This window comes from Eubalaena glacialis, chromosome 8 (genome assembly GCF_028564815.1).
Source record: "Eubalaena glacialis isolate mEubGla1 chromosome 8, mEubGla1.1.hap2.+ XY, whole genome shotgun sequence".
NCBI lineage: Eukaryota > Metazoa > Chordata > Mammalia > Artiodactyla > Balaenidae > Eubalaena > Eubalaena glacialis.
The window spans coordinates 82,244,513-82,257,766 of NC_083723.1; the positions used below are offsets into that span (position 1 = coordinate 82,244,513).

Genomic DNA, 13,254 nt, shown 5'->3' on the forward strand with positions numbered 1-13,254 from the left:
ATTTTTGTTTTTATTTCCGTTACTCTAGGAGGTGGGTCAAAAAGGATCTTGCTATGATTTATTTCATAGAGTGTTCTGCCTATGTTTTCCTCTGAGAGTTTTATGGATTTTACATCTTGTGGATGAATTGCAAGATGCCCACATGAATTTCAACCATAAGCATACTAGAGTTCAAAACAAACTGGTCTTTGTTAAGATTTTCATCTTTGGTCACCAGAGCCGTAATTGCCATCCTATACATGTGATCTGATATGCTCTCTGGCTTCTGGACATTTCTGTATACCCAACCAGTATGTGGGACTCTCTTGAGCTGCCCCACCAGCCTCAGGAACTGCAGCAGGTTCCGGGCCCCGTGGCCCGAGATGGGCGCAGCCATGTGGCTACTGATCCCGACAGGTCTGATGTGTTACAGTCTTGAGGCAGAATTACTTCTTTGGGAAACCTTTGTTTTTGCTCTTAAGGTCTTCAACTGATTGAATGAAGCCCACCTGTATTATCTAGGGTGATGTCCTTTACTTAAAGTCAACTGATTGTAGATATTAATCACAATATGTTAATTAATCACAATATAAAAATATCTTCACGGCAACATCTAGACTAGTGTTTGACCAAACAACTGGGCACCATAGCCTAGCCAAGTTGACATACAAAATTTAACCATCATGGTGTCCTAAAGCAACACCAATTTATTTATTTTACAGTTCTGAGGTCAGAAGTCCAAAATTGGTCTCACTGGGCTAATGGCAAGGTGTCAGTAGGGCTGGTTCTTTCCAGAGGCTTTGAGGGGAGAATCTGTTTCCTTTCATTCTTCAAGTTCTAGAGGCTGCCTATATTCCTGGGCTTGTGGCTGCTTCCTCCATCTTCAAAGCACATCACTACAACCCCTGCTTCTGTGTCACATCTCCTACTACTGACTCTCATCCTCCTGTCTCCCTCTAATAAGGACCCCCGTGATTGCATTGGGCCCACACAGTCAATCTAGGATAATGTACCCATCTCAAGATTCTTAACATAATCACGTCTGCGAAGTCCTTTTCTTTTGCCATGTAAAGTAACATATTCACAGGTTCCAGGGAATAGGTTGTGAACATCTTCAGGAGGCCATCACTCAGCCTCCCATCCTCTGCATTTTCAGAATCCCTGTCATGGAGCACTGTTCTTTTCCTCTGGAAGCCATGGGAATGGACCACTTTGTGATGGAGGATACTTATAATTCAAAATGTTTAATTTAAATTCCATGATTCATAAGGTTTGGGGGCTTCCTTTGTTTGCATTTTCTTAAAAGCAGGAGTATAGAATTCTAAAAGGCCACTAAACACTGGAGCGATGGAGAAATCTGAAAAATAAGGCCTTTTGGAACTTGGGAAGAAAATGAACTGGCATTCTTGATTGTACCTCTATTATTTGGAAAACAGTTATTTTTTTTCTTCCAGTTTTATTGATATAGAATTGACATACAGCACTGTATAAGTTTAAGTTGTACAACATAATGATTTGATTTATATAGGCCATGAAATGATGACCACAATAAGTTTAGTGAACATCTATCATCTCATATAGATACAAAAGAAAAGAAAAAGAAAAAAATATTTTCCCTTGTGATGAGAACTCTTAGGATTTCATTTCTTTTTTTTTTTTAAACATCTTTATTGAAGTATAATTGCTTTACAATGATGTGTTAGTTTCTGCTTTATAACAAAGTGAATCAGTTATACATATGCATATGTTCCCATATCTCTTCCCTCTTGCATCTCCCTCCCTCCCACCCTCCCTATCCCACCCCTCTAGGTGGTCACAAAGCACCGAGCTGATCTCCCTGTGCTATGCGGCTGCTTCCCACTAGCTATCTATTTTACATTTGGTAGTGTATATATGTCCATGACACTCTCTCACCCTGTCACATCTCACCCCTCCCCCTCCCCATATCCTCAAGTCCATTCTCTAGTAGGTCTGTGTCTTTATTCCCGTCTTGCCACTAGGTTCTTCATGGCCTTTTTTTTTTTTTTTTTTTTTTTTCCTTAGATTCCATATATATGTGTTAGCATACTGTATTTGTTTTTCTCTTTCTGACTTACTTCACTCTGTATGACAGACTCTAACTCCGTCCACCTCATTACAAACACCTCCATTTCATTTCTTTTTATGGCTGAGTAATATTCCATTGTATATATGTGCCACATCTTCTTTATCCATTCATCCGATGATGGACACCTAGGTTGCTTCCATGTCCTGGCTATTGTAAGAGCTGCAATGAATATTTTGGTACATGACTCTTTCTGAATTATGGTTTTCTCAGGGTATATGCCCAGTAGTGGGATTGCTGGGTCGTATGGTAGTTCTATTTTTAGTTTTTTAAGGAACCTCCATACTGTTCTCCATAGTGGCTGTATCAATTTACATTCCCACCAACAGTGCAAGAGTGTTCCCTCTTCTCCACACCCCCTCCAGCATTTATTGTTTCTAGATTTTTTGATGATGGCCATTCTGACCGGTGTGAGATGGTACCTCATTGTAGTTTTAACTTGCATTTCTCTAATGATTAATGATGTTGAGCATTCTTTCATATGTCTGTTGGCAATCTGTTTATCTTCTTTGGAGAAATGTCTATTTAGGTCTTCTGCCCATTTTTGGATTGGGTTGTTTGTTTTTTTGTTATTGAGCTGCATGAGCTGCTTGTAAATCTTGGAGATTAATCCTTTGTCAGTTGCTTCATTTGCAAATATTTTCTCCCATTCTGAGGGTTGTCTTTTGGTCTTGTTTATGGTTTCCTTTGCTGTGCAAAAGCTTTTAAGTTTCATTAGGTCCCATTTGTTTATTTGTGTTTTTATTTCCATTTCTCTAGGAGCTGGGTCAAAAAGGATCTTGCTGTGATTTATGTCATAGAGTGTTCTGCCTATGTTTTCCTCTAAGAGTTTGATAGTGTCTGGCCTTACACTTAGGTCTTTAATCCATTTTGAGTTTATTTTTGTGTATGGTGTCAGGGAGTGTTCTAATTTCATACTTTTACATGTACCTGTCCAATTTTCCCAGCACCACTTATTGAAGAGCCTGTCTTTTCTCCACTGTATATGCTTGCCTCCTTTATCAAAGATAAGGTGACCATATGTGCGTGGGCTTATCTCTGGGCTTTCTATCCTGTTCCATTGATCTATATTTCTGTTTTTGTGCCAGTACCAAACTGTCTTGATTACTGTAGCTTTGTAATATAGTCTGAAGTCAGGGAGCCTGATTCCTCCAGCTCCATTTTTCGTTCTCAAGATTGCTTTGGCTATTCGGGGTCTTTCGTGTTTCCATACAAATTGTGAAATTTTTTGTTCTAGTTCTGTGAAAAATGCCAGTGGTAGTTTGATAGGGATTGCATTGAATCTGTAGATTGCTTTGGGTAGCAGAGTCATTTTCACAATGTTGATTCTTCCAATCCAAGAACATGGTATATCTCTCCATCTATTTGTATCATCTTTAATTTCTTTCATCAGTGTCCTATAATTTTCTGCATACAGGTCTTTTGTCTCCTTAGGTAGGTTTATTCCTAGATATTTTATTCTTTTTGTTGCAGTGGTAAACGGGAGTGTTTTCTTAATTTCACTTTCAGATTTTTCATCATTAGTATATAGGAATGCAAGAGATTTCTGTGCATTAATTTTGTATCCTGCTACTTTACCAAATTCATTGATTAGCTCTAGTAGTTTTCTGGTAGCATCTTTAGGATTCTCTATGTATAGTATCATGTCATCTGCAAACAGTGACAGCTTTACTTCTTTTCTGATTTGGATTCCTTTTATTTCTTTTTCTTCTCTGATTGCTGTGGCTAACACTTCCAAAACTATGTTGAATAATAGTGGTGAGAGTGGGCAACCTTGTCTTGTTCCTGATCTTAGTGGAAATGGTTTCAGTTTTTCACCATTGAGGACAATGTTGGCTGTGGGTTTGTCATATACGGCCTTTATTATGTTGAGGAAAGTTCCCTCTATGCCTACTTTCTGCAGGGCTTTTATCATAAATGGGTGTTGAATTTTGTCGAAAGCTTTCTCTGCATCTATTGAGATGATCATATGGTTTTTCTCCTTCAATTTGTTAATATGATGTATCACGTTGATTGATTTGCGTATATTGAAGAATCCTTGCATTCCTGGAATAAACCCCACTTGATCATGGTGTATAATCCTTTTAATGTGCTGTTGGATTCTGTTTGCTAGTATTTTGTTGAGGATTTTTGCATCTATGTTCATCAGTGATATTGGCCTGTAGTTTTCTTTCTTTGTGACGTCTTTGTCTGGTTTTGGTATCAGGGTGATGGTGGCCTCGTAGAATGGGTTGGGGAGTGTGCCTCCCTCTGCAATATTTTGGAAGAGTTTGAGAAGGATAGGTGTTAGCTCTTCTCTAAATGTTTGATAGAATTCGCCTGTGAAGCCATCTGGTCCTGGGCTTTTGTGTGTTGGAAGATTTTTAATCACAGTTTCAATTTCAGTGCTTGTGATTGGTCTGTTCATATTTTCTATTTCTTCCTGGTTCAGTCTCGGCAGGTTGTGCATTTCTAAGAATCTGTCCATTTCTTCCAGGTTGTCCATTTTATTGGCATAGAGTTGCTTGTAGTAATCTCTCATGATCGTTTGTATTTCTGCAGTGTCAGTGGTTACTTCTCCTTTTTCATTTCTAATTCTATTGATTTGAGTCTTCTCCCTTTTTCTCTTGATGAGCCTGGCTAATGGTTTATCAATTTTGTTTATCTTCTCAAAGAACCAGCTTTTAGTTTCATTGATTTTTGCTATTGTTTCCTTCATTTCTTTTTCATTTATTTCTGATCTGATCTTTATGATTTCTTTCCTTCTGCTAGCTTTGGGGTTTTTTTGTTCTTCTTTCTCTAATTGCTTTAGGTGCAAGGTTAGGTTGTTTATTCGAGATGTTTCCTGTTTCTTGATGTAGGCTTGTATTGCTATAAACTTCCCTCTTAGAACTGCTTTTGCTGCATCCCATAGGTTTTGGGTCGTCGTGTCTCCATTGTCATTTGTTTCTAGGTATTTTTTGATTTCCCCTTTGATTTCTTCAGTGATCACTTCGTTATTAAGTAGTGTATTGTGTAGCCTCCATGTGTTTGTATTTTTTACGGATCTTTTCCTGTAATTGATATCTAGTCTCATAGCGTTGTGGTTGGAAAAGATACTTGATACGATTTCAATTTTTTTAAATTTACCAAGGCTTGATTTGTGACCCAAGATATGATCTATCCTGGAGAATGTTCCATGAGCACTTGAGAAAAATGTGTATTCTGTTGTTTTGGGGTGGAATGTCCTATAAATATCAATTAAGTCCATCTTGTTTAATGTATCATTTAAAGCTTGTGTTTCCTTATTTATTTTCATTTTGGATGATCCGTCCATTGGTGAAAGTGGGGTGTTAAAGTCCCCTACTATGATTGTGTTACTGTCGATTTCCCCTTTTATGGCTGTTAGTATTTGCCTTATGTATTGAGGTGCTCCTATGTTGGGTGCATAAATATTTACAATTGTTATACCTTCCTCTTGGATCGATCCCTTGATCATTATATAGTGTCCTTCTTTGTCTCTTGTAATAGTCTTTATTTTAAAGTCTATTTTGTCTGATATGAGAATTGCTACTCCGGCTTTCTTTTGATTTCCATTTGCATGGAATATCTTTTTCCATCCCCTCACTTTCAGTCTGTATGTGTCTCTAGGTCTGAAGTGGGTCTCTTGTAGACAGCATATATATGGGTCTTGTTTTTGTATCCATTCAGCCAGTCTGTGTCTTTTGGTGGGAGCATTTAATCCATTTACATTTAAGGTAATTATCGATGTATGTTCCTATTCCCATTTTCTTAAATGTTTTGGGTTTGTTATTGTAGGTGTTTTCCTCCTCTTGTGTTTCTTGCCTAGAGAAGTTCCTTTAGCATTTGTTTTAAAGCTGGTTTGGTGGTGCTGAACTGTCTCAGCTTTTGCTTGTCTGTAAAGGTTTTAATTTCTCCATCAAATCTGAATGAGATCCTTGCTGGCTAGAGTAACCTTGGTTGTAGGTTTTTCTCCTTCATCACTTTAAGTATATCCTGCCACTCCCTTCTGGCTTGCAGAGTTTCTGCTGATAGATCAGCTGTTAACCTTATGGGGATTCCCTTGTGTGTTATTTGTTGTTTTTCCCTTGCTGCTTTTAATATGTTTTCTTTATATTTAATTTTTGATAGTTTGATTAATATGTGTCTTGGTGTGTTTCTCCTTGGATTTATCCTGTATGGGACTCTCTGTGCTTCCAGGACTTGATTAACTATTTCCTTTCCCATATTAGGGAAGTTTTCAACTATAATCTCTTCAAATATTTTCTCAGTCCCTTTCTTTTTCTCTTCTTCTTCTGGGACCCCTATGATTCGAATGTTGGTGCGTTTAATGTTGTCCCAGAGGTCTCTGAGACTGTCCTCAGTTCTTTTCATTCTTTTTTCTTTATTCTGCTCTGCAATAGTTATTTCCACCATTTTATCTTCCAGGTCACTTATCCGTTCTTCTGCCTCAGTTATTCTGCTATTGATCCCATCTAGAGTATTTTTAATTTCATTTATTGTCCTTTTCATTGTTGCTTGGTTCCTCTTTAGTTCTTCTACATCCTTGTTAAATGTTTCTTGCATTTTGTCTATTCTATTTCCAAGATTTTGGATCATCTTTACTATCATTATTCTGAATTCTTTTTCAGGTAGACTGCCTATTTCCTCTTCATTTGTTAGGTCTGGTGTGTTTTGACCCTGCTCCTTCACCTGCTGTGTGTTTTTTTGTCTTCTCATTTTGCTTATCTTACTGTGTTTGGGGTCTCCTTTTCACAGGCTGCATGTTCGTAGTTCCCGTTGTTTTTGGTATCTGTCCCCAGTGGCTAAGGTTGGTTCCATGGGTTGTGTAGGCTTCCTGGTGGAGGGGACTAGTGCCTGTGTTCTGGTGGATGAGGTTGGATCTTGTCTTTCTGGTGGGCACGTCCACATCTGGTGGTGTTTTTTGGGGTGTCTGTGGCCTTATTATGATTTTAGGCAGCCTCTCTGCTAATGGGTGGGGTTGTGTTCCTGTCTTGCTAGTTGTTTGGCTTAGGGTGTCCAGCACTGTAGCTTGCTGGTCGTTGAGTGAAGCTGGGTCTTGATGTTGAGATGGAGATCTCTGAGAGATTTTCGCCGTTTGGTATTACGTGGAGCTGGGAGGTCTCTTGTGGACCAGTGTCCTGAAGTTGGCTCTCCCACCTCAGAGGCACAGCCCTGATGCCTGGCTGGAGCACCAAGAGCCTTTCATCCACACGGCTCAGAATAAAAGGGAGAAAAAATAGAAAGAAAGAAAGAAAGAGGATAAAATAAAATAAAATAAAGCTATTATAATAAAAAATAAGAAAAAAATTATTAAGAATAAATTTATTAAGAAAAAAATTTTTTTAATTTTTAAAAATAGATTTATTAATTTTTTATAATAAAAAATAAGAAAAAAATTATTAAGAAAAAAATTTATTAAGAAAAAAATTTTTTTAATTTTTTAAAATAAATATGAAAAAACTTATTAAAAAATTTTTTTAAAATTTTTTAAAAATAGAAAATAAGGAAAAAATTATTAAGAAAACATTTATTAGGGAAAAAAATTTTTAAGTAAAAAAACAGAAAAAACCAAAAAGAACAAGAAAAACAAAACAAACAAACAAAAAAACGGACGGACCTAACCCTAGGACTAACGGTGAGAGCAAAGCTATACAGACAAAATCTCACCCAGAAGCATACACATATACACTCACGAAAAAAGGAAAAGGGGAAAAATTAATATATCCTGCTCCCAAAGTCCACCTCCTAAATTTGGGATGATTCGTTGTCTATTCAGGTATTCAACAGATGCAGGCACATCAAGTTGTTTGTGGAACTTTAATCCGCTGCTTCTGAGGCTGCTGGGAGAGATTTCCCTTTCTCTTCTTTGTTCCTACAGCTCCTGGGGTTCAGCTTTGGATTTGGACCCGCCTCTGCATGTAGGTCGCCTGAGGGCGTCTGTTCCCCGCCCAGACAGAACGGAGTTAAAGGAGCAGCTGATTCGGGGGCTCTGGCTCAGTCAGGCCGGGGGGAGGGAGCAGTACGGAGGAGGCGGGGCGAGCCTGCGGCGGCAGAGGCCGGCATGACGTTGCAGCAGCGTGAGGCGCGCCGTGCGTTCTCCCGGGGAAGTTGACCCCGGATCACGGGAGCCTGGCCGTGGCGGGCTGCACTGGCTCCCGGGAGGGGCGGTGTGGAGAGTGACCTGTGCTCACACACAGGCTTTTTGGTGGCGGCAGCAGCAGCCTTAGCGTCTCATGCCCGTCTCTGGGGTCCGCGCTGATAGCCGCGGCTCGCGCCCATCTCTGGAGTTCGTTTAAGCGGCGCTCTGGATCCCCTCTCCTTGCGCACCGCAAAACAAAGAGGCAAGAAAAAGTCTCTTGCCTCTTCTGCAGCTGCAGACTTTTTCCTGGACTCCCTCCCGGCTAGCCATGGTGCACTAGCCCCCTCAGGCTGTGTTCACGCCGCCAACCCCAGTCCTCTCCCTGCGATCCGACCGAAGCCCGAGCCTCAGCTCCCAGCCCCCGCCCACCCCGGCGGGTGAGCAGACAAGCCTCTCGGGTTGGTGAGTGCTGCTCGGCGCCGATCCTCTGTGCGGGAATCTCTCCGCTTTGCCCTCCGCACCCCTGTGGCTGCGCTCTCCTCCATGGCTCTGAAGCTTCCCCCCTCTGCCACCCTCAGTCTCTGCCCGTGAAGGGGCTTCCTAGTGTGTGGAAACCTTTCCTCCTTCACAGCTCCCTCCCACTGGTGCAGGTCCCGTCCCTATTCTTTTGTCTCTGTTATTTCTTTTTTCTTTTGCCCTACCCAAGTACGTGGGGATTTTCTTGCCTTTTGGGAGGTCTGACGTCTTCTGCCAGCGTTCAGTGGGTGTTCTGTAGGAGCAGTTCCACGTGTAGATGTATTTATACTGTATCTGTGGGAAGGAAGGTGATCTCCGCGTCTTACTCTTCCGCCATCTTGCCCCTACTCAGGATTTCATTTCTTAACACCTCTCATATATAACATACAGCAGTGTTCATTATATTGATCATGTGGTACATTACATCCCTAGAGCTCATTTATCTTATAAGTGGAAGTTTACACCTTTGACCACCTTCATCCAATTCCCCCTCCACCTACCCCCTGCTTCTTGTAACCACAAGTCTGAGCTCTTTTTCTATTTTGTTTGTTTGTTTGTTTTTGAAGTATAAGTGACCTACGGCACTATGTTAATTCCTGTTACACAGCATAGTGATTCGATATTTTATACATTACAAAACGATCAGCACTGGAGAGCAGTTATGTTAAGTTACAACCTTAACACACTGCATGTCATCACCAATAGTGAGTCTAACTTCCTGGGAAAGGGTGTTTTCTTCCAGCTCTGTTGAAAAACATTTCCTTTCCTGAGGGTAGCCAAAGCTTAAGGTCTGGGTGTCAAGCTGCTAAAAGATGGGGACCACCAAAAAATTAACTCAAGGCTTAAGATGTGAAAGGAAATGAGGGTGGTATGAAAAAGATGATTCCTCCTTCAAAGACACTTACTGCCTGGCTAGGAAATGAAATACTTCTGAACCGATAAAAAGCCAGCAATGCAGAGGTTGAAGCTTCTGAGTTCCACCCAGTTACCCAAGCTACAAACTTGGGTGTTATCCTTGACTCCTCCTTGTCTATCATTTTTGCATCCTTTTGTGTCCTTAATGATGCTAGACTCTTTCCCCCCTTTCTCTGTCTCGCAACAGTGGCCTCCATTCACACTCTCACCTCTTTCCCTGGCTATCTCCCAGGGTCTCTTCTCTCATCTCCAGGCCCCTGGTCATCTTCTCAAATCCACCCTTGACCTAAGATAGAGTGAGATTTCCACAAAACAAGTCTGACCATGCTCTTCCCTGCTGAAAGGCCTTCAGATGCTCCCTGTAACTTTTAGGATAAAGTCCAAACTCCTTAGGAGAACTTGCAAAGCCTTTTCCACATCAGCAGGTGTCCCGCCCCACTCCCCCAGCTCATCTGAGCATGTCCTGCTTTTACAGGACTCTGTGCTAGTGCCTGGGGCCTTCTCCTGGTTACCTCCTGCCTACTCATTCTTTCAGACCCAGGTTCTGCCTTCTCTGGAAGCCCTTCTAGATTTCCCCGGGGTTGGTTCCGGATCCTTCCTCTGCTTGGCATGTTCCAATCATAACACACATGACCGCTTCCGTCATGCATGACCCAGTGCTTGGTAAGCAGCTTGGCACAGAGTTGATGTCGATGCCTCTTTATGCCAGAGTCCGATAGTAGAGCATAGCCCAGCCTGTGTCGGAGGGGTGCTGGGCTCTCAGTGACCACAGGTGGGATTCCTCTTTACCTGGGTCTCTTGCTCTGTCTCTTTCTCATTCTTGTTTTTCCTCACTCCTTGCTTTTGCTCTCAGTCTCTTACCCTCTTTTGTTCTCTCTCCCTCTCTTACACACACACACACACACACACACGCCCTCTTTCTTTCTTACTCTCTCTCTCTTTCAATGCCAAGCAACCCAAGAAAAGAAGCCGTTGGCATGCCTAACTTTACTAAACCTTAACTAGGAACGCCAGGTTTTCCAAAGGTCTCTACCCACCACCCTCAATGGTGTGCAGTAACTGGGCTCCACCCCTCTCATGACTATACCATCGTCCCCCCTTATCCATGGTGGATACATTCCAAGATCCCCAGTGGATGCCTGGAACCGTGGATAGTACCGAACCCTATATATACCATAATGGGACGGGAGATCTATTGTATTGAAGGGCTACAGTTTTCCTTAATCACTGGCGTCTGGGAGAAACAAGGATGCTCTTCTTATTGAGGATTCAAGGGATCCTATCATCAGTCATTGACTCTGATTTTGTTTCTTGTTTCAGGTCTCATTTTGTAGGCCAGACTTGCCCTGATATAAAAGTATTTTCTTTTCCTTGCCTTTATTGATAAAGCACAGTCTGGTTAGAAATCATCACAGATTTGTGAATGGGCTTGCTATGGGTGCCTGTGGAATGTGAAATTTATCATCATTGCTAGTGATTCCTTTTGGGGAATCTGTTTTAATGGAAGTATCCCTTTTTTGCAGACACGACAATCTTAATGGGGATGTACTTGGTAATTCTGCATCATCCAAAAGGGCCTCCCACAAAAGTAAGCCCTTGCAGACTGTCCCAGGTGAAAGCCCTCCTGTGGCTCCTGCTTGGGAGAAGATGGACAAGCTTCAGTCATCAGAGCCTTCCTTGGACACGAAGAGGATGGGAGACAAGATCAGGCCAAAGTCTGGCCTGATTGTCCGAGGCATGATGGCCGGGCCCATCGCCAGCTCCCCACAGGTGGGCTTGGTGCTCTTACTATTATTATGAGCATGGAAAGTGGGGACCGGGCAGGGCTTAAGGGGCTGCCTGGGTTTATCTGGGGGTACCCCACGAGACAGCTCAAGAAGGGAGGATCTGCGTGGTAGATGGCAAGGACACTGGCCTCTTTTTCCTCCCCGGCTCTACTGTCAGCTCTCTGGGGCCATGGGTAGGCCTCATCACCTCCCCTGCCTTCCGTGTAACTATCTCATCAACCAGGTGGTTACCAGGTGGATTCCTTTGCAGAGTGAGAACACATCTACCCAGCTTTATCTTTGCCATTCAGGAGTGGGGGGACCCATCCCAGTCTAGAGGACATATTTTTTTAATTTTTTAACACATGATAGTGAAAAGGGAAAAAGAAATCCCAATCCTTATAGTTTTGTTTTGTTTTTAAAAAATTCTAAAAATTTAACACCGATGTTTTATAGTCTCCCTTAAGGAGGGGCCGTGGTAGGGTCCCATCAGGTGGGAGACTAAACCAAAGGAGAGAATGAATGTAAAAGGGGTTTGTAAAACGGAAGAGAAACAGAAAAACAAAGGAAGGTCAAATGCCACACTCAAAGTAGAGTATCAGTCAAATCAGGGAGCCTAAGCCAACCAAAAATAGGTCATCTGTGTCCACGCTGGTCACCTCCACCCTCACGTGCGGCATGTTTACGTGTGGGTGTGGCTGCAAATGCCAGCACTGTTCTCCCAATTCATTTGGAATCAGAGCAGCAAGCAGTGGACCTTCTCCCTGCCTCAGCCTATGTCCTGTGAGATCTTTGGACAAGGTCTTTGTTCTTCTCGGCCACGGTCTCGTTTGTTAGACCAGGTGTCTAAGATCCCTTCGAGATCTGGAATTTCATGGCTCAGTGATGGTCATGCAGTTGGGAAAGGGAAAAGTATTTTAATAGTCTTTTCAGAAAACTAGGGGTATTTTTTTTTTTTTAATTTTTTTTTATTTCTATATCCTACTCCAGACCTGATACATTGGACCTTCAGGGAATAGACTCTAGGAATCTGTATTTTTATTTATTTATTTATTTACTTATGGCTGTGTTGGGTCTTCATTTCTGTGCGAGGGCTTTCTCTAGTTGCGGCAAGTGGGGGCCACTCTTCATTGCAGTGCGCGGGCCTCTCATTATCGCGGCCTCTCTTGTTGTGGAGCACAGACTCCAGACGCGCAGGCTCAGTAGTTGTGGCTCATGGGCCTAGTTGCTCCGCGGCATGTGGGATCTTCCCAGACCAGGGCTCGAACCCGTGTCCCCTGCATTGGCAGGCAGACTCTCAACCACTGCACCACCAGGGAAGCCCCTAGGGGTATTTTTTAATATTACACCAAACCTAGACAAGTTGTTTCTTTTTTTTTTTTTTTTTATCCAGTTCACAAAGCTGGGTGTTCCCTCAAAAACAACCTGCTTTGGGTCTAGATCAAGTATAGTTATCTGTCATTGTTCTGTTGATTAAAAACATGCACAACCTAAAAGTTGAGAATTACGTTTTATTTGATGGACTTGCTGAGGACTTAAGCCTGGAAGACAGCCTCTCAGATAACACTGAGGGACTGCTCTGAAGAGGTAGGGGAGGAGCCAGGATATACAGGAGTTTTTGCAAGAAACCAGCTAGTAGGAACATCAAAAGATTACTGTTAATTAAAGAAAAACAGGGACTTCCCTCGTGGTCCAGTGGTCAAGAGTCCAGGCTTCCACTGCAGGGGGTGTGGGTTTGATCCGTGGTTGGGGAACTAAGATCCCACATGCCGTGTGGCGTGGCCCAAAAAAAAAAAAAAAAAGGAAAGAAAGAAAGGAAAAGAAAAGAAAAACAGACATCTCAAGTTAATGAAGTTAGCACTTTTCTTTGTACAGGAAGATGCAGAGTCTGAGTTCATTTAAACCATTCCTTG

The 13,254-nt window shown here is 42.1% G+C and overlaps 1 protein-coding gene across 1 annotated transcript in view; it reads left to right on the forward strand.

Annotated features, from left to right (window-relative positions):
• The window catches only part of MINDY4 (MINDY lysine 48 deubiquitinase 4), a 110,246-nt gene that overhangs the window by 11,161 nt on the left and 85,831 nt on the right, over positions 1-13,254 (forward strand). The window contains exon 4 of the mRNA XM_061198649.1: positions 11,099-11,345. Coding sequence (XP_061054632.1) covers positions 11,099-11,345 — 247 coding nt within the window. The remainder of the gene's footprint in view (positions 1-11,098; positions 11,346-13,254) is intronic.